Source organism: Primulina eburnea, chromosome 8 (genome assembly GCF_022965805.1).
Source record: "Primulina eburnea isolate SZY01 chromosome 8, ASM2296580v1, whole genome shotgun sequence".
In the NCBI taxonomy this organism is placed as follows: Eukaryota; Viridiplantae; Streptophyta; class Magnoliopsida; order Lamiales; family Gesneriaceae; genus Primulina; species Primulina eburnea.
Genome location: NC_133108.1, coordinates 4,733,208 through 4,753,579, shown reverse-complemented (window position 1 = coordinate 4,753,579; position 20,372 = coordinate 4,733,208). Strand labels below are relative to the sequence as shown.

General features: G+C 28.2%; 2 protein-coding genes across 2 annotated transcripts; one reads left to right on the top strand and one right to left on the bottom strand.

Annotated features, from left to right (window-relative positions):
- Positions 1-729: 729 nt before the first annotated feature.
- On the bottom strand, positions 730-4,745 carry LOC140837714 (QWRF motif-containing protein 3-like). The gene is given in 8 exon segments (XM_073203829.1): positions 730-887; positions 1,814-1,921; positions 2,070-2,159; positions 2,748-2,864; positions 2,960-3,079; positions 3,561-4,250; positions 4,253-4,474; positions 4,476-4,745. Coding segments are annotated over 8 exon segments (1,695 nt in total). The 3' UTR covers positions 730-809.
- Positions 4,746-8,700: 3,955 nt separating this feature from the next.
- On the top strand, positions 8,701-11,402 carry LOC140838591 (uncharacterized). The gene is made up of 6 exons (XM_073205018.1): positions 8,701-9,468; positions 9,585-9,805; positions 9,926-10,151; positions 10,372-10,457; positions 10,569-10,660; positions 10,749-11,402. Exons 1-6 carry the CDS (start codon positions 9,373-9,375, stop codon positions 10,994-10,996), a joined length of 969 nt encoding a protein of 322 aa, XP_073061119.1. The 5' UTR covers positions 8,701-9,372; the 3' UTR covers positions 10,997-11,402.
- Positions 11,403-20,372: the final 8,970 nt, after the last annotated feature.

Sequence of the window (20,372 nt, the reverse complement as noted above, 5' to 3'; positions counted from 1 at the left end):
ATTAAAATCTATCTAAAAAAATAAACAGAAACGACAAGTTTTTCATCCTGTTTTGAAATATTGAGTGTTGTTTTGCCATATTTTTATTTTTATTTTTGTTTAAATTTATTTTAATGTATGTAATATATGTTTATTCTCGCTACAAAACCTATGTCGAAGAACATCATTGTCAAATAATCAATATTATATTATTTATTAGCTTATGACGCAAAAAAAAAATCCAAATTACGGTATGAAAACTAAACATAATCAAATTACATAACTAAAATCCAAAATATGACAACTTACAACACTAAGATTTCAATTTCCCTAAATATTTTATAAAACTCAGAGCTTCCAAATATTCTAATACTTTTAATTTTGAAACCAAAAAAATAACATTTTGAACACTCACAACATCTCATAGATTCTTACATTATTTTATAATAATGTCTCTATATTGTGTCTCATCTATTGGGCACTGAATTTTTTTAAATATGATAAATATTAAATCAATATAGCTTATCATATATATATGATAAACGACAACAAAAGAATTATACTTGACTAATATAATAAAAATTACAGATATATAAAATAAGCATGGCAAAAGATTTACACTCATTCCGAATGTAAAATTAATGAATAATGAGGTAATTAGTAAAACAACTTTGGTCAAACATTTTTTTAGAAAATGACTTTCTCATGTGTATTTGAAAACATTCAAATACTGTATTTGAAGAATGTCGTTTTTATAAAAATAAAATTTGTCCAAAGTTATTCTCCGAAATATTCGATGAACCAATATGTTCCGTGTATAGCTTATAGAACTATGTGGACAACAAGATATGGCGCTGGACCATCGATTTAGATTGCATAATACTGCTCTTCAAACTCCTTTCTTGCATCTGAAACAAGAAATTCGATTTAAACGTAGAAGTGAAGAAGAATTGAGTCGCGATCAGTATGTTAGATTCTACGATGAATTTCAATTTTATCATACTGCTTGGATGAAAAAAAAACTGAATTTCAAATTCACTATATATCAAGTTATTCAATTTCAATAATAATTACGATAAATTTTAAATACACCCAAAAATAAAATAGTGAGCAAAGGCAAAGATTGAGAATATTTAATTTATCACCACATTATTAAATTACACTTTTGTCATAGTTATGGGCTATTTAGGACTTGTGGAGGTAGCTGTATAATTAATAGCTACTTTTCTTCAAAACATGTGCTTCGAAAGAAAAAGGCTGAGAACTTCAAAGATCATTATTATTACCAAACAATTACTTTTTAAAAATTTATTACCATACAATTAATTAATTAATTAAACCAGGAAAAAAATAAACAGTATATGCAATTATGCATGTCAAAGAATGTCAAAAAACTAGTTTTGTTTTCCATTTCATTAAACTTTTCCCATTGTGTGATCATGTGCCATTGCTGATGTATTTTTTCGATAATAACTTATTAATTCGAGTTTACATTTTTGTGGGAATTTTTTTTTCGGTCTTTGATGTTTGGTTTTTTGCACTTTTAGTTTTCTTTATTATCAAAATTAAGAATAATCTGATATATTTATTTCTGTAATTATTTCTATAGAAGATGATATATAAAAATTATTATAATTGCAAAAAAAAAAAAATTAAATAATATGCTAAAACTAAAACTAAAACTTGACAAGACAAAGAAGCAAGATCGCAAAGAGATGAACACAAAAAACCAAATTTGTAGTTTTTCCCATTTTGGTGATGCATTTGTCTTTCTTTTCTTTAACACACACACACACACACACACACACACACACACACACACACCTTTTCTAACCTCTATTGAAGAAATCATTCTGAAAAGCTCCAAGCATTCTTCCAACAGTAGCTTCTCTCGAGTGACCACCGTTGCTAATTCAGCGAGTAATCCTGCAGTCTTCTCCATCTAGGGGAGGAAATGAAATCATTAGTCATTTAGTACAATTTATATTTTATATGAAATATCAAGATTTATTTAAATTTCAAAACTCGCGAAAAATATAATAAAATCCAACATCATCCTTAAAATCAAAGTTATAGTTAGAACAGTATACCACGGGTGAGCAAGTAGTCAGCTTTAAGTCGATAGCTGCTGCCACATCATCCGCATGTCTAACGGCAAAGGAAACTGAGGGTTTCTCACCCTGCAAAAATATAAATTTTTAAGTCAGCAAGCACACTTATATCGACTAGCTGTGGGACAAGAACAAGAAGAATGTCATAATTTTAATTTTTTGTAAATTTTGTCGGCGAATAATAGTCAACATTCATCATTTAATGCATCTCTGGTGTTGATTAATTAAATAACGGGTCGTATTTTACATTCTCAGCAGATAGAAGGAAATTTCCTACACGCGGTTTCACACTTACGAGGAGCTCTAAATAGAGCTCCCCTTCCCTTATTCTGAAATCATTCATTCTGAAAGTTTCTTTCATCTTATAAGCATTTGAGTACTTAGCTCTATGATATTTGTGAGGTGTTTTGTTCTTCTATATTAATAGAGTGTTCTTTTTGGAAACACAGTGAATGAGTTGTACACCACAAAATATTATAATGAAATTCTTTTCATCTTGCCCGTGGTTTTTACCCTAATAATTTTTATAGATTTTTCACATAAATCTCGGTGTTCAACTTATTCTTTATTTTCATATTTATTATCTCAAATTATCCTAAGTGAGACCTACAAATTTTGATACGGATAACACGGGTGATAGAACGAAACGGTTTTTACCTTTGCTCCGTTTACAAGGGGTATCCTACAGACAACACCGTGCAAATAGTCCTTGGTCCTAGTAACTGCAGACAAGTGCTGTCTTTCCATATTTCCCCACGTCTCCAGCTCCTTCATCTTCGTACAAGATACGAAAAAATATTAAACATATAATTTTCCAAATCATACGTATCTAAACTTTCTTTCGCATAATGATATATGTATAGTTTTACATGAGAGGAGAGTATAGAATTCAATTTGATTTCCAGCTTCTCCGATTGCAGCTGCTGTTTCTTTTGTACCACAGAACGTTGGAGTTTAACAACACTATTCCTTGCGCATAGGAAGTCTCTCTGCACCAAAAAAGAAAGAAAAGAAGACAAATAAATAAATGATTTCATGCTCTTTGGGCTTGATTTGACTGTGGTTTTGTGACTCTTTTGTTACAAAAGTTAATTGCAGCTAAATATAGAGATTAGGGCATTCATTATTTAATTTTGAAATTTATCTTAAAGACATTAGGAGCCATGTTATTTACGTTTCGTGTTATAGATGACTTAAATCGGAAAAAAAAAAATTGGCATGTTTAGTGATGTATGTTTTGCACTTTTATTAGATAATTTTGATTTTTTTTTACGTAAGATGTTAACTGCATGTCAGTCCCACGTCGGAGATATGATTAAAATTGTGGAAAAAAAACATATTGAGATTGAAATTTTTGATAAAATAGAAAATCAAAATCACAAAAAATAAAACATGCAAAACAAAATCATCATTTTCACCTTTAATTATTAAAAATTACTCACAAAATTTTATATGAAATTTTGAGAATACCTCGGCGTGTTTAACGAGATTTCCAGTGACGGCCTCAGCTCTGACATTAGTGTACCTCCATTGAACTAACCTATTATGCAACAACCTTAATTCATGATAAATATCAGCCGAGCTGCCTGGCCCCAGAGGTGACAACGGTGTACTGGAACTAGATTTCTTCCCTTTCAATAATTCAATCCCCATGCTAAGAATATTTCCGACTCCTCCCTTTCCCCTAGAAGGACTTGAGGGAGGCTTTGAACTCGATGTGTTCTCTGCAGTGGGAGAGCTCGATCGGCCTGGAGACACAGCCCACTTAGAACAAGTCTTCTTCATCGAGTTCTTTAGAGTGAATATCTTCGGAGAGTTGGTATCTGGTGAAAATGGCTTCGGATCACAACCGCTAGAATCGGCACTCCATCTTCTAGATCTTAACGATAAATCATGCGTAAATTTCGGTGAATCTTCCACCCCATGCTTTCTTGAACTCATGGTAGGAGCCATATATGATGCCTGAGATCTTTTTCCGGTTGCCTGGGTTTCAAAACTGGAACCGGAACATAAATCACTGTGTTCCGATTCCGAGTCTGATCCTACTCCTCTACCGAATGATTTATTACGCAATGCAATCCCATCAACGGAAAATCGTCCAGGTTCAATGTGACCCTCATTTTGATCAACAAGTAAATCAGAAGATTTCAATGATTTTCCATGAATTTAAACTTCCCAGTAATACCCATTGACCTGCCAAAAATAGGCCTATGGTTTTCTTTTGCTGCACCTTTTTTCCCACTCTCAAACCTGCTCAATCCCGTGCAGCTTCTTTGTCTACTGAGAAACTCTAGATTTTGATTTTGTTTGGTCTCAGAGATATCTTTGAGTCTCTCATTTCCAAGGTGATCAGCGAGAGTATCCGGCTTCAGAGGCACAGAAGGTAGATAAGGTTGACGAAGAGGGCCAAAGCCCGCGGAAAAACCCCGAGTTTTCGAGGCTCTTATGCCTTTTCGAGTCGATGGATGACCTGGGCTTTTCCTTTATCGGAGAAAGCATGATGTTTGGAGATTGGATCCCATATTCAGCTGATGATGATGATGTTGTAGTAAAGGAGTTTGGTGAGAGGAATTTCGAACTCACTTCTCGAGATTTTGGATTCTTGGGTTTTAGCAAATGATCGGAGATGGTGGTCACTCCGCCGTGACTCTTCATCGGAAAACACACACACACACACACACACCCCCCCGATGAGAACTGGAAGAAACTTGATTTTATTGTTATCTTGTGTGGAGGAAACGGGCGAGGAGTGAAACAAATACTGCATTGAAGAGTGGCGGCAATGTAGATACCACTCTCTCCATGCTTGAAATGACGAAAATAGCCTTCTGAAAGAGGTCATTTTATCTGGTTTTTGATGGTTGGACTTGATGGTGGTTTTGGGATTTCAGATGGTTGATTTTGAGTGGAACGAGTCAATGGATGTTGATGGAAACAATGGGGAGTAGGTCGCAGCAATAAAATATAATTTTATAAATTGAAAATATAATATAATATATATGAAGTGATTGGAGACTGTTTGTTAAGCTTAGCCGGCATTTTAGGTTGGGGTTTTAACTTTTAAGTTTAGGTTAATCATAATCTGCCACGAGTCAAAGGATCGTGTAGTTATTTAGATTTTGCCGGATCATAATTTTCCATCATTATTGTCACGAGTAGCTATTATTTCTTGTGTTATTAATCATTAAAATAAAATAGACCTATCATTTCAAAAATTGATTTATTCCTATCTTATAAATGTATCAATCTTGATCTTAGAGTGTTTAGTAAGATAGTGGACAAAAACTTGTGTGAGACAGTTTCACGGGTCGTATTTGTGAGACGGATCTCTTACTTTGGGTTACCCATAAAAAGCTATTACTTTTTATGTTAAGAGTATTACTTTTTATTGTGAATATGGGTAGGGTTGACCCATCTCACAGATTATGATCTGTGAGACGGTCTCATATGAGACTCACTCAGAATAGTGTGGGAGTTCGATGGATATTCGCAACCACATTATAGTATTTTACTTGGTATAGTTTTTGGAATGAGAGCATTCACTCCCATGTGAATGCTTATTTCAATGAACATGGAAATTATTCTCATCATAGGTTGAGTTTGCTCGTTCAAATTATCGTAATTGTTGGGTTCAGAAAAGATTTTAATCTTGATTTTGATGATAACAAAACTTATTGTTGTGTTTCTAATATATTTACTCGAGTGCGTAGTTATAAGATGTCAAACTGGGATATTTGACAAGTTGAATATAATTGAAATCAAACTGAAATATGACGAAATCAAGTATTTCGATAATATCTCTCAAATCAGTAGTCCACATGACTATCGGCCAAAATAGTTCAAAAGCCAACTTTATAATAATGATGATGATGATAATGATTACCATGTAATAACACTCATAATAACAATAATATTAGTAACAACAACAATACAAAATATAATATTAGTAATTCAACAACAATAATAAGTCACAAAACTTTAATAATTATGATAATATCAAATAAAATATATATATCAATACTTATTTAATGACGAATATAATTTGGTTATTCAAAATAATGTTATTTTATTCATTGAAGATTTTTTGTGAACCAATAATGTCAATCATTCTATTCCAAAATTTATTGAACTTATACCTTATTTAATTCCACCATACAAATAGAGCTATCAAGGGGCTCTCCAACTTTACGGGTTGGAAATACCCTAACCCATCACGGGTTGCGAGTTAGACGAACTCACCTGGAAAAAAAAAATGGCTAAATATTTTTTAAAATATATTATAAATAATTTAAAATTTTAAGAATTCATCGACTGATAAGATTATATAAATAATATAAATATTTCAAAATTATCAATCATACATAAATCATTATAAATAATATAAATCTTTCAAAAATCATCAAACATACATAAAGCAATTTCAAAACACATCAATCATACATAAAATATTAAAATAATAAAATTATACTTTAGTTTCGTGTTGAAAGATGAAAAAGACCAGACATTAAAAGTATACTTTAATCACAAACGTTGCGATTATTTTGTTTTTTATTATTATTAAAAAACATTGAGAGAAATTTTTATTATTTTTTTAGAGATTCTACTTTCGTGAATTTCATATGCATTTATTTTGTTTTTATTTTTAAATATAATTATGTGACTTTTAAATTTATTTCATTCTTTGTATTTTGTTGACGTCTGTGTTTAATTTACGTTGATATTTATGTTTCCTGAATGTTTAAGTTTTTTTAAAAAATTTATGTTGGTTTTTATGTTTTCTAAATAAATGGTGGCAATTATAACTTTACTAATATAAATTATGGCAATCAACATGCTCAAATTTACTCATATAAATGTTGGCAATAATCGATAGCAATTATGTTTTTTTAAAACAAAATAAAATAATTGTTTTTATGTTATATATATTATTACCGATGCAAACTAGCTCTTATTAAATAGTCGTTGTAAAATTTAAATGTATTATAAATTTATTAAATAAAATTGAAATGTATTTTTAATAAATTTATCAAGATAAATAGCATAAATATAAATACAAATAATAATAATAAATGTAAAAATATATGTGAATTACTGGGATTCAACAAAAAATTTGGGTTGGTGAGTTCAAGATCACAATTAAGATTACTCGTACTATGTCTATATCTTAACATGATAATTTGCTTTTATCTTAATATGCGTTAAAGATTGAGATTTTAGCTTAACTCAACCATAAAAACTAGTTTTAGGAGGAAGAATTATCTAAATTCATAAATGTAATTTCCAAGGATTTTATTCAACATACGTGAGACAATTGATATTAGTCATTGAGAACTGTATATATGAATTTGGACAATTTTCACCTATTGAGCTAGTTTTTAAGATTAAATTAGATCAACATCTCAATTCTAACATGATATCACAAGAGCACGGCGTAAATATATGGGAAAATTACAAATTAATGGCAAATGAAGTAGAAGTCAAATTATTAATTTATTTATATCTTGAAATCGACCCCCTGAATTATATTTTCTTTAATTAAGTGGTTCATTTATATATATATTTACACAAAATTCCCACGGCAAATTGCACCTGATAATAATACACGACATTTGAATTTGCATCCTAGCTCGATTGTATGTGGTACCTTCGCATTTTCCCTGTCCTGTTTTCATTTTCACAAATGAATTAATGAGTAAATTGTTAATTTATGAGAAAACAAACTCTAAGAAAATGAAACTGATACTCCATGGAGATTAGGCCCAAACCACATTTGGGACCCCTGACCCATCTCTAACCTAAGGTGGAAGACTCAACACGAACCCATATATTATCTTATAAATATCAGGTTCAGATGTATAATTGATGGATTAACTATATTGTTTTTCGGCAGCACCATTAGCTGTTTCTTTACTTATATCCTCAGTCTCTGACTTGAACGTCGGATGGGTTACGCCAGGACACCCTTCTGACCCCTTTCTAACAGTCATATTTGTGATTTCAGGCTCGGGTCAATTTTGAAACATGTGTCTGGACTAGTGACACTTGCTGGAATCGGACCCTAAATTTCCCGTGAGTATTAGAAACAATTAGTGTTTTTCACTTATAGCGTGTTATTGGTTTGTTTATTAATTTTCCGCATATAATAACGACCAATGCTATTGAACACTTACTAATTAAGAAAATACTTTTAGTGTAATTAATAATTTTCGCATAAAAGTTTATTATTGAACAAATCAATCTTAGTTTGGTAGCAACGAGTCCAAAATTTAATTAAAAAAAATCATGTCATAATTATAGCATTTAACAAATTATATTGCCGATGAACTTAATATTAAAATTTTAAATTAAGCTAGAAAAAGATCATAATTGACCAACATTAAGCTTTTAAAAAAGATAAATGAAACATATTAATATTTCCACCAACTTCTTGTCAAAAATTTGCGGTTCTTATCAATTAAATATAAAGTTGTATTAATATTATATCCGAGTGTAGTTTTTAATATTTAAGTCGAAATTTTCATATTTGAATCGAGTTTTTTATATTCGAATGAAATTTTCTTATATTGGGGTCACATGTTAGGAATCCCCGTAAATGAGAAAGCCCAATTTCTATTTTCTACTGTTTTGCTTTTATTCTCTACATTTGGCTTTCTTCCTATAATTCGGGGAGAGGACCAAAATTTTTGTGTCGGTTAGTTCGGTGAATAAAGGTGCTGGCTTTTGATTTTGTGGAGAAAAGTTGATTCGTTTTTTTCGGAGATCATGGATTTCTGTTGAGAATTTAGTGTAAATAAGCTTTCATTTTCATGATTTTTCCAAGCTTTTTCAGAGCCTAGAGCTTCTGTATGTACACCTTCTGCGCACACGACCGCAACTTACAAAGGGTCAAATAAGAGATAATGTTTCGATGTACTTTTTTGGAGTTTGTTGTAGAATCTTGAAAGTTTCCGTTGTGGGTTTTCTTGCTGAGAAAAAAAGCTACGGCTTTTTCTAGAAATATAATACAAATTCGGTTTTGACCTTTGTGGAGAAAATCTTGTGATCAGATAGGAGAGGAATTTCGTTCCACGTTTTTCCTTATAATAAGGAAGAAAATTGATGCAGCTGAAAAGGACTCGAGGTCGTTTTTCCATTATTTCTACAAACGTCCACGCCTAGTAATCTTTGTTTTGTAAGCAACGTTTACCATTTTCTCTTTTCTCCAAAAACAAAGAATCAGAGCAAGCTCTCTCTCTGTCACTCCCTCTCTCCACCTCTCTGGTTTCTGTGTTTGAAGAAAATAATGTTGTTTGTTGACAAGGAGGTTTCGAAACAATCGAACCTTGACAGCTTCTTGAATTGCTCAGCACCCGTTGCCCCATCTCAATTCTTGTCCAAGGTTTGTTTCGTTTTTAAATATTTTTTTGCCATTTTTTTTGGTATTTTCGTTCTATTTCTTAGTTGTTACTGACTGATTCATCTTTTTCTTCTTCCGGGTTTATTTTATTTATTCAGAATGAGATGAGGAAGCTTAATAAACTATGGTGCCGTTCTGAAAGGGAGAAACTTCAATACTTCACATTAGGTGATCTTTGGGATAGTTTTGATGAATGGAGTGCGTGTGGGCTTGGAGTACCAATTATTTCAGATGGTTGCCATAATTTAACCCAGTATTTTGTGCCTTATCTCTCTGCTGTTCAAATTTTCACCAGCAGTTCATCTTTAAACTACTCAAGGTAATAGCACTTCCCAATTCTTCTATAGATTGAACAAGTTATCTTTGTTGATGTGATTTCTAGTTTGTTATGTTTCGAAGATAGTTTATAATGATGCATTGAATTGATGATTTATATTAGGGATAGGGAGGATATCGACTCAACAAGTGAGACGAGGAATTCTTCTAGTGATTCATTCAGTGACGGGAGTGAGAGTGAGAAGCTGTCAAGATGGGATGGTTGTTCATCCGAGGATGGATTGATCGACCAAGATAGCTTTTGGAATTCCGATGAACGATGGGGTAATCTTTACTTTCAGCACTTCGAGACATCTTCTCCTTATGGAAGAGTTCCTCTGGTGGACAAGGTGGTTTATCTCTGATTTGATGTTAAACGATTCTTCCATTTGTGAACTAATTTTTCTATACTTGCACTCGAGAACATATTCTAGCTTTTGCCAACCAACATTTCTCTTTGTGCACTGAAATTGTGTTTCCGGTGAGAATCGTGATCATTCATGTATTTTCTAGTCATTTGACTAGGAGATTCAACACATATTTTGAAAAATCTAAGTATTTACTTGTCAGGTTAATAGCTTCTCTCGAAGGTACCCCGGATTAATGACGTATCGAAGCGTTGATCTTTCACCCGCGAGTTGGATGGCTGTCGCATGGTTAGTTTCTCTCCAGTCTTCTTCCCCTTTTGCATCACTATATTTGGTGCTGACAAGCAGAAATGGGATTGAATTGATTTGATGTATATGTAAATTGCTATATGGATGCAGGTACCCGATTTATCACATTCCTAAGGGACCAACCATCAAAGACTTTCAAACATGCTTTCTCACGTACCACACCCTTTCTTCTTCTTTTCAAGGTTTGAACTCCATTGTAATACATTTTTCCGCTTTCTCTGTGCATTATTTCAACACTTGTACTGTCTCGTTGAATATATAATTTAACAGATATGGAGTGGGAAGATAATATTGAGAACTTTGGTGGGAGCAGAAAATTAGGAGGAGAAAGCATCTCTCTCCGGCCATTTGGATTAGTCACCTACAAAATGCAAGCTGATGTGTGGATTTCAGACAAAAATGAGGGAGATGGAGAGAGGCAGCTAGCATTGCTTTTGACCGTCGCAGATTCTTGGTTAAAGCAATTGCGGGTTCAACACCATGACTTCAACTACTTCATGGGGTTTCAGCATGGCTGACGAATGAAAATCTATCGAGTATATCCCGTAGGAACTTCCCTTTGGTTTGTCTGCCATCAATCGTTGGCACGAAGAATGCGATATTTATGTGGCAGAGGTCGAAATTCACTCTCTTGTTGAAGTTTTTAGTTGCAAGAGATGAATCATGCATTGATGATTGATGGATATTTTTTTTTCGAGTTTTCGAGAGAAGGAGGTGCTAGTACAGGTTACATTTTTACAGTGTTTACAGGTTTGGAAAATTATCAAAAACTTCTCAGTTGTTTGTTCAAAAAGAAAGTAGAAAGAAGCAAAATGGTACTCTTCGTCAATATTTTGGACTAGTTCCACATAATCAGAAGAAATCTCCCTCGTACTATTGAATTCACCCTGAGATTAGCTGGTTGAGTTATTGAGAAAATGTTATAATAAACTTTCAAGTGAAAGATAATTTTCAAACTTTCCATTTAGTTTTCGAAAACTATGAAGCTAAATAAAAAAATAAGTAAATAGTTGCAATTAAATAATCCGATGCCTCGCCTAATGTCAAGTTTTAAGTCAAAACTTTTTGGGAGAAAACCAAAACTATGAAAAAGTCCCAAGACTTGGCATTTCACCAAATAAGGTAAATTTGCAGTCAGTCTCCAAATCAAACAAATTTTGTTCCTGACTCCCTAATGAGAGAGCTTTATTTCACAAGTGAAGTTGAGGGTTTTTTGGGTGATGGAGAGTAGCAGTAAAAGTTGAATAGAAATAGGGACTGATACGTAAGTTTTCCTTTCAAGTCTTTCAAATCACATGTTTCGGGACCCAACTTAGAGTCATCATATATAGGTTAAAATTGAATTAAGTTGTATTCTTATTTCAAATATTTTATTTAAAGAGTAGGTCTTTTGTAAGACGATTTTACGAATTTTTTATCTGTGAGATGTGTCAACTTTATCGATATTCACAATAAAAGATAATACTATTAGCATAAAAAATAATAATGTTTATAAATGACCCACATAAGAGATCCGTCTTACAAAATATGACCTGTGAGACTGTCTCACATAAGTTTTTGCTTTATTTAAAATAACATCCTTTTCAGGGGAAAATTTCGTCAGAGAAATAAATATTCTCGGTATTTTTAATATAAAATGTACAATTGGATCGCATATATTTTTTATTTTGAATTCGGAAGATCAATTAATCGTTATCTATTCTATATCTATATCTATCTATACTATTATCTATATCTATCTATATATATATATATATATATATATATATATATATATATATATATATATACTATTATAAATATATGAGTTTGAATTGTGAATTTACTTGGTTACCCTTTTCCAATTATTACTTAATTAATGTCTTATTTATTTATTTAGGTGACTTTTCAATTTTCTTATCTAATTACCTAATTTGTTTAATTAATTAATACATTTTATTTTACTATACATTATTTCACATCAATATATTTTCTAAACTTTATAATAAAAAATAGTTCGAACTTAATTTTTTTAATCTATATCTATCTATATCTATATCTATATCTATATTATTATAAATATATGAGTTTGAATTGTGAATTTACTTGGTTACCCTTTTCCAACTATTACTTAATTAATGTCTTATTTATTTATTTAGGTGACTTTTCAATTTTCTTATCTAATTACCTAATTTGTTTAATTAATTAATACATTTTATTTTACTAAACATTATTTCACATCAATATATTTTCTAAACTTTATAATAAAAAACAGTTCGGACTTAATTTTTTTAATCTATATCTATCTATATCTATACTATTATAAATATATGAGTTTGAATTGTGAATTTACTTGGTTCCCCTTTTCCAACTATTACTTAATTAATGTCTTATTTATTTATTTAGGTGACTTTTCAATTTTCTTATCTAATTACCTAATTTGTTTAATTAATTAATGCATTTTATTTTACTATACATTATTTCACATCAATATATTTTCTAAACTTTATAATAATTATTTATTTAGGTGACTTTTCAATTTTCTTATCTAATTACCTAATTTGTTTAATTAATTAATGCATTTTATTTTACTATACATTATTTCACATCAATATATTTTCTAAACTTTATAATAAAAAGTAGTTCGGACTTAATTTTTTTAATCTATATCTATATCTATACTATTATCTATATATGAGTTTGAATTGTGAATTTACTTGGTTACCCTTTTCCAACTATTACTTAATTAATGTCTTATTTATTTATTTAGGTGACTTTTCAATTTTCTTATCTAATTACCTAATTTGTTTAATTAATTAATACATTTTATTTTACTATACATTATTTCACATCAATATATTTTCTAAACTTTATAATAAAAAGTAGTTCGGACTTAATTTTTTTAATTTATACTTCTATATTATTATAAATATATGAGTTTGAATTGTGAATTTACTTGGTTACCCTTTTCCAACTATTACTTAATTAATGTCTTATTTATTTATTTAGGTGACTTTTCAATTTTCTTATCTAATTACCTAATTTGTTTAATTAATTAATACATTTTATTTTACTAAACATTATTTCACATCAATATATTTTCTAAACTTTATAATAAAAAATAGTTCGGACTTAATTTTTTTAATCTATATCTATCTATATCTATACTATTATAAATATATGAGTTTGAATTGTGAATTTACTTGGTTCCCCTTTTCCAACTATTACTTAATTAATGTCTTATTTATTTATTTAGGTGACTTTTCAATTTTCTTATCTAATTACCTAATTTGTTTAATTAATTAATGCATTTTATTTTACTATACATTATTTCACATCAATATATTTTCTAAACTTTATAATAATTATTTATTTAGGTGACTTTTCAATTTTCTTATCTAATTACCTAATTTGTTTAATTAATTAATGCATTTTATTTTACTATACATTATTTCACATCAATATATTTTCTAAACTTTATAATAAAAGTAGTTCGGACTTAATTTTTTTAATCTATATCTATACTATTATCTATATATGAGTTTGAATTGTGAATTTACTTGGTTACCCTTTTCCAACTATTACTTAATTAATGTCTTATTTATTTATTTAGGTGACTTTTCAATTTTCTTATCTAATTACCTAATTTGTTTAATTAATTAATACATTTTATTTTACTATACATTATTTCACATCAATATATTTTCTAAACTTTATAATAAAAAGTAGTTCGGACTTAATTTTTTTAATTTATACTATTATAAATATATGAGTTTGAATTGTGAATTTACTTGGTTATCCTTTTCCAACTATTACTTAATTAATATCTTATTTATTTATTTAGGTGACTTTTCAATTTTCTTATCTAATTACCTAATTTGTTTAATTAATTAATACATTTTATTTTACTATACATTATTTCACATCAATATATTTTCTAAACTTTATAATAAAAAGTAGTTCGGACTTAATTTTTTTAATCTATATCTTCTATACTATTATAAATATATGAGTTTGAATTGTGAATTTACTTGGTTACCCTTTTCCAACTATTACTTAATTAATGTCTTATTTATTTATTTAGGTGACTTTTCAATTTTCTTATCTAATTACCTAATTTGTTTAATTAATTAATACATTTTATTTTACTATACATTATTTCACATCAATATATTTTCTAAACTTTATAATAAAAAGTAGTTCGGACTTAATTTTTTTAAACTTCAAGTTACACGAACATATGAATTTTTGGTTAGCGGTTCGGATTTAATTTTTAAAACTTCAAGTTAAAAAAACATATATATTTTATACCTAAAAATAGTTCAAACTTTATTTTTTAAACTTCAAGTTAAATGAACATATAAATTTATGGTTAGTAAACTTCAAGTTACATCTACATATAAATTTTTGGTTAGCAGCTCGGACTAAATTTTTTAAACTTCAAATTAAAAAAAAAAACATATATGTTTTATAACTAAAAATAGTTCAAACTTTATTTTTTAAACTTCAAGTGAAATGAACATATAAATTTATGGTTAGTATTTTTTAAATCTAAAATATATTTTCTATGTTTTAATATATTTTCTATGTTTTATAACCAAAAATGGTTCGAACTTAATTTTTTAAACTTCAAGATACATGAACATATAAATTTTTGGTTAGCAGTTCAGACTTAGTTTTTTAAACTTCAAGTTAAATAAATTTTTAGTTAGCGATTCGGACTTAATTTTTTAAACTTCAAATTTAAAAAAAAAACATATATGTTTTATAACTAAAAATAGTTCAAACTTTATTTTTTAAATTTCAATTTAAATGAACATATAAATATATGGTTAGTATTTTTTTATCCCACAATATATTTTTTTATTTTTTTAGTATATTTTCTATGTTTTTTTAAACTTCAAATACATAAACATATAAATTTTTGGTTAGCGGTTCGGATTTAATTTTTAAAACTTCAAGTTAAAAAAACATATATGTTTTATACCTAAAAATAGTTCAAACTTTATTTTTTAAACTTCAAGTTAAATGAACACATATATAAATTTATGGTTAGTATTTTTTAAACCTACAATAAATTTTTCTATTTTTTAATATATTTTCTATGTTTTATAACCAAAAATGGTAAGGACTTAATTTTTTAAACTTCAAGTTACATGAACATATTAATTTTTTGTTAGCGGTTAAGACTTCATTTTTCAAACTTCAAATTAAATAAACACATATGTATTATAACCAAAAATAATTTAAATTGTATTTATTAAACTTCAAGTTAAATAAACATATAAATTTGTGGTTAGTATTTTTTAAACATATAATATATTTTCTATTTTTTTTAACAAAAAATGATTCATACTTAACTTTTTTAGCTTAAAGTTAAATGAATATATAAATATGTCATTACCTCATTTATATTTATCTATAACACTCATCCATACATTTTTGGTGATCTAATATTTGAGTTGCATATGGTTTCAATATATAAATTTAGCTTAAATAAATATTTGTAAATGTTGGTGTTTTATTGTATTTGAAATAAATGTGAGGTCATCACGATGTGAAAAATTTTAGTTCTTTATTTTTTTATAATAATAATAATGTATTGTGATTTACCGACTTATTAAAATGAACATACTCATGTAATATTGCTCTAAAGTTTGTTGATTTGATTGATTTATATATGATTAATGTATGTTCTTAATTTTTTAAAATTTAAGTTAAATGAACATATTAATTCTTAGTTAGAGGTTCAGACTTAATTTTTTAACTTCAAGTTAAATAAACTTAATTTATTTAATTGATGGATTGATACACCATTATGCATTATTTTCCCAATTATTAGTTAATAATTGATATATTTTTAATTTAATTTAGTTTATTTATTTATTTAATTTATACGTTAATAATTGATATATTTTTAATTTAATTTAATTTAGTTTATTTATTTATTTAATTAATACATAAATATATATTATTTCAAATAAAAAGTTGAATGCTATTAATATTTTTTACATATTTTTTTAATTACGTATTCTTTCACATGAAAAAGTAGGCTACTATTAATATTTTTTAAAGGTATATTTTCTATGTTTCATAACAAAAAATAGTTCAAACTTAATTTCTTAAACTTCAAGCCAAATAAACATATACGTTTTATAAGCAAAAATGGTTCGAACTGTATTTTTTAAACTTCAAGTTAAATGAACATATAAATTTGTGGTTAGTGGTTCAGAGAATAAAATATAAATCAAACAAAGAGAAAAAATTTGTTTTCTGTTATATATTTTATTTATTCAGCAATGAGCCTTTTATAGACAAATACACACATGAAAAAAACCATAAAAATAGCAACAATATTTGACCACTAAACCATGAAATAACAAATATGCTAAGATAATTATTTTATGTAATACTTTGTTAATAATAAACAATGACCAACAGACTTTATTTGACAAGACAGATAACTAAGTACTTCGACAAACCTTTAACAATTCAATAATATCTCTCTTAAACCGATAAGGTAAACATCGGCTTAATAAGAACATCATCCCTCAAATTTGTTTTGTAGTATGCTAATACCAAGTTGCTCCCTTGGTTTATGAAATTCATGCAGTTTCAGGGACTTGGTAAACATGTCAGCTACTTGGTTTTCACTTTTACAATAGATGAGATCAATTGTTTCATTGTGAGGTCACTTAAAATTGATATTTCACATCAATGAGTTTGCTTCTTCCATGGAGGACTAGATTCTTTGATAGTTTTATGGCTGAACTATTATCATAATAAATTGCAAAAGGATCATGATTCTTGAATTTAAGCTCTTCAAGAATTTTTCTCCACCAAATAGCTTGACATGCACGTGAAGTTGATGCAACAAATTTAGCTTCAATGGTTGATAAAGTAACAACTGATTGTTTCTTCGAAGTGCATGGAACAACCGCTTGATCTAAGGAAAAAAAATCATATCCTTAAGTTCTTTTTCTATCATCTCGATCTCATTCAAATCTGATTGTTCTCATTTCTTATAGTAGAGACCAAGTTCTTGTGTTCGTTGTCAGCATCATAGAATCCTCTTAACAGCTTAAAAATGTATTTCTGTAGGATTCTCAAATTCGACATCGTTGTTGTCGAATACATTAAGCTTCTAACAATTTGCTTGTAAAATATGTTGTCAATCTTCTTTCCTTCACAAATTTTTGTTAGCTTCAAACCATAGTCTACGGGAGTACTTGCAGAATTGCATTTCTTCATATTAAAGTTGCACAAAACTTTTTGAACTTGTTTCGTTTGTGAAATAAAAATCTCATAAGTATATTGAACTATATGCATCTTGCCAAGATCCTACATATCAAACTCAACCATCATGGACTTCTTAAATTTTTCAAACATGACAATATCAGAGAATATAAGATCATTAACATATAAACAAACAATGAGATTTTTTATTCATCTTCAATTTTGTACAAAGTTTATACCCATATGGACTTTTTTGAAAACATACCTTAAAAAATAAGTTTCAATTCGACTATACTAAGCTCGTGGGACTTGCTTTAGCCCATACAAAGTTTTTTTCAATTTATACACTTTATGCTCGTTTCCAACTTAATATAACAAGGAGTCTGATGGATACATATATGTTCTTCCAAGTCTCCATGTAAGAACGTCGATTTCACAGCCAAATAGAAGATAGACCATGAATATTGTGCTATTAAGGCAATTACCAATCTGATTGTATCATGTCTTGCAACTGAACAAATATTTCTTTATAACCGACTCCAAACTCTTGTTTGTAATCTTTCCTACCAACGGTGCCTTGAATTTGTCGGTTTTCCATTTTCTTTCAATTTACTCTTGTAAATCTACTTCACACATCGTTTTTTGACCTTTTGCAAGCTCGATGAGTTCCCAAGTTTTATTTTTATCGATGGATGTGATTTCAGCATCCATTGTCTTTTGCTATTTTGATTCTTTGACACCCTCTTCGAAAGCTACTTGATCACAATATGAAAATAGAGCAAAATGAACAAATTAATCTTCAATTTGGTTATTATCAGTTACCTCATAATTTGTCATCTATGTTGCTCTTCTTCTAAATCGTTGAGATCTTTGTTCATTTTCTGTCTCATTGACTGAAATATGTTGATTGATTATTGATTGTTGCTTGTACTCTACAGATTATGCATTCTCCAAAGGATGCTGCATTTTTTCTCCATTTTCTCCATCAAATCAGCTTGAATTGGTTGTTTAACAGTATTTTCATCAACGAAAAACTACTGAACATCATGAATATTTTTGGCATTGGGATAACTGCATCTACCGATTATCGTGTTAGTATCTATTTGGTTCAACTTTGAACACAATTCTTTTTCTGCGCATATATTTTACCTTGTTGACTTGTGACTCAACTGAGTTGAGATAAATCGATTGTATTTTGTTAGCTCAAACCAATAATACCGAAAGTTTTAATAGGTATTCATTCACCCTCTCTAAACATCTAGCCGGTCCTAACAACATATGAGATTGAGTACATACTGATAGTCATAAACTAAAAAACGAAAGCTAGAGAAATCCATCATTCATTGTTGCAATTGCAATTATTAAATAACAAAAGGACACTTGGTTATTGTATGTTGTTGAATTAGTTAAATATATTTGGCATAGTATATTGATAAAATAATGAATTTCTTCAAAAGCATTGCTTAAGAATCGATATGTGCATTAATCGATATTTTAACAGTCGTTTATTAATTGTTTTAATTTAAATTATTTAAATTGTGTTTGTTTCATCCTTTTATTTTAACTTCAATTTAGTTTATTAATTTATTCAAGTTTTTGTTCAAGTTAATTAAAGAATTGTTTTTAATGTAGATTTGTAATATATCAAGTTTTGTCGGACGATATCTGTACTTTTTATTAAAACTTGACATGTACACAAAAATAACAAACAAAATTACATAACGAAAAGTACATTATTTAAAATAAACATGTGAAAACATGTAAATTTCATATATGTAATTAATATGAATTTATAAAAATATAATTTTCATTTTTATTTATTATATCAACTAATTTTATCTCAGATAAAATCGTTTTCACGTGCAACACACGTGAACTTTTCTAGTCTATATAAATATACAGATTGAATTGTGAATTTACTCTGTTGTCCTTATCTTTATTATTATCTATTAATTACAATTATGCATTTACTCTTTTGTCCTTATCCTTATTATTTATTTACTAATTACTAAACTTTTAAATTCAATCCTTATTATTAATTATTAATTACAATTATGCATTTACTCTTTTGTCCTTATCCTTATTACTTATTTACTAATTACTAAACTTTTAATCCTTATCCTTATTATTTATTTACCAATTACTAAACTTTTAAATTCAATAGCCGAGATTTAATTTTTTTTTTTGTGAAAAAACATTACAAATAATCTATATCTATCCATATCTATCTATACTAATCTATACTAATATAAATATATGAATGTGACCTTCATTTAATAATAATCATTAATATATATATTTTTTAAATCAATTTTCAATATATGATACTAAATACATATTACTAAATAATATATTATCTATTATTAATCTATTAAATATATGACTTTCATTTGTGAGCTTACTATTATATTATTTTTTTGTTTTACAATTTGTCATATTAATGGTGTTATTTAATTCATTTTTTTCTTAGTTTAATAAGATCATTAATAGTGTATTTAACTCAATCAAACTAATTATTATTTTAATTTACTTTAAATTTATACATTGCCATCAAATAATAACATGAAGACAAAGGGAAATGAGTCAGATTGAATAAAAATAAATTATTTATAAATATTAATGTCATACAAAATTTCTTTCTCCCATTTAGAATAAAAATACTTTCATACTCTTTAAGTG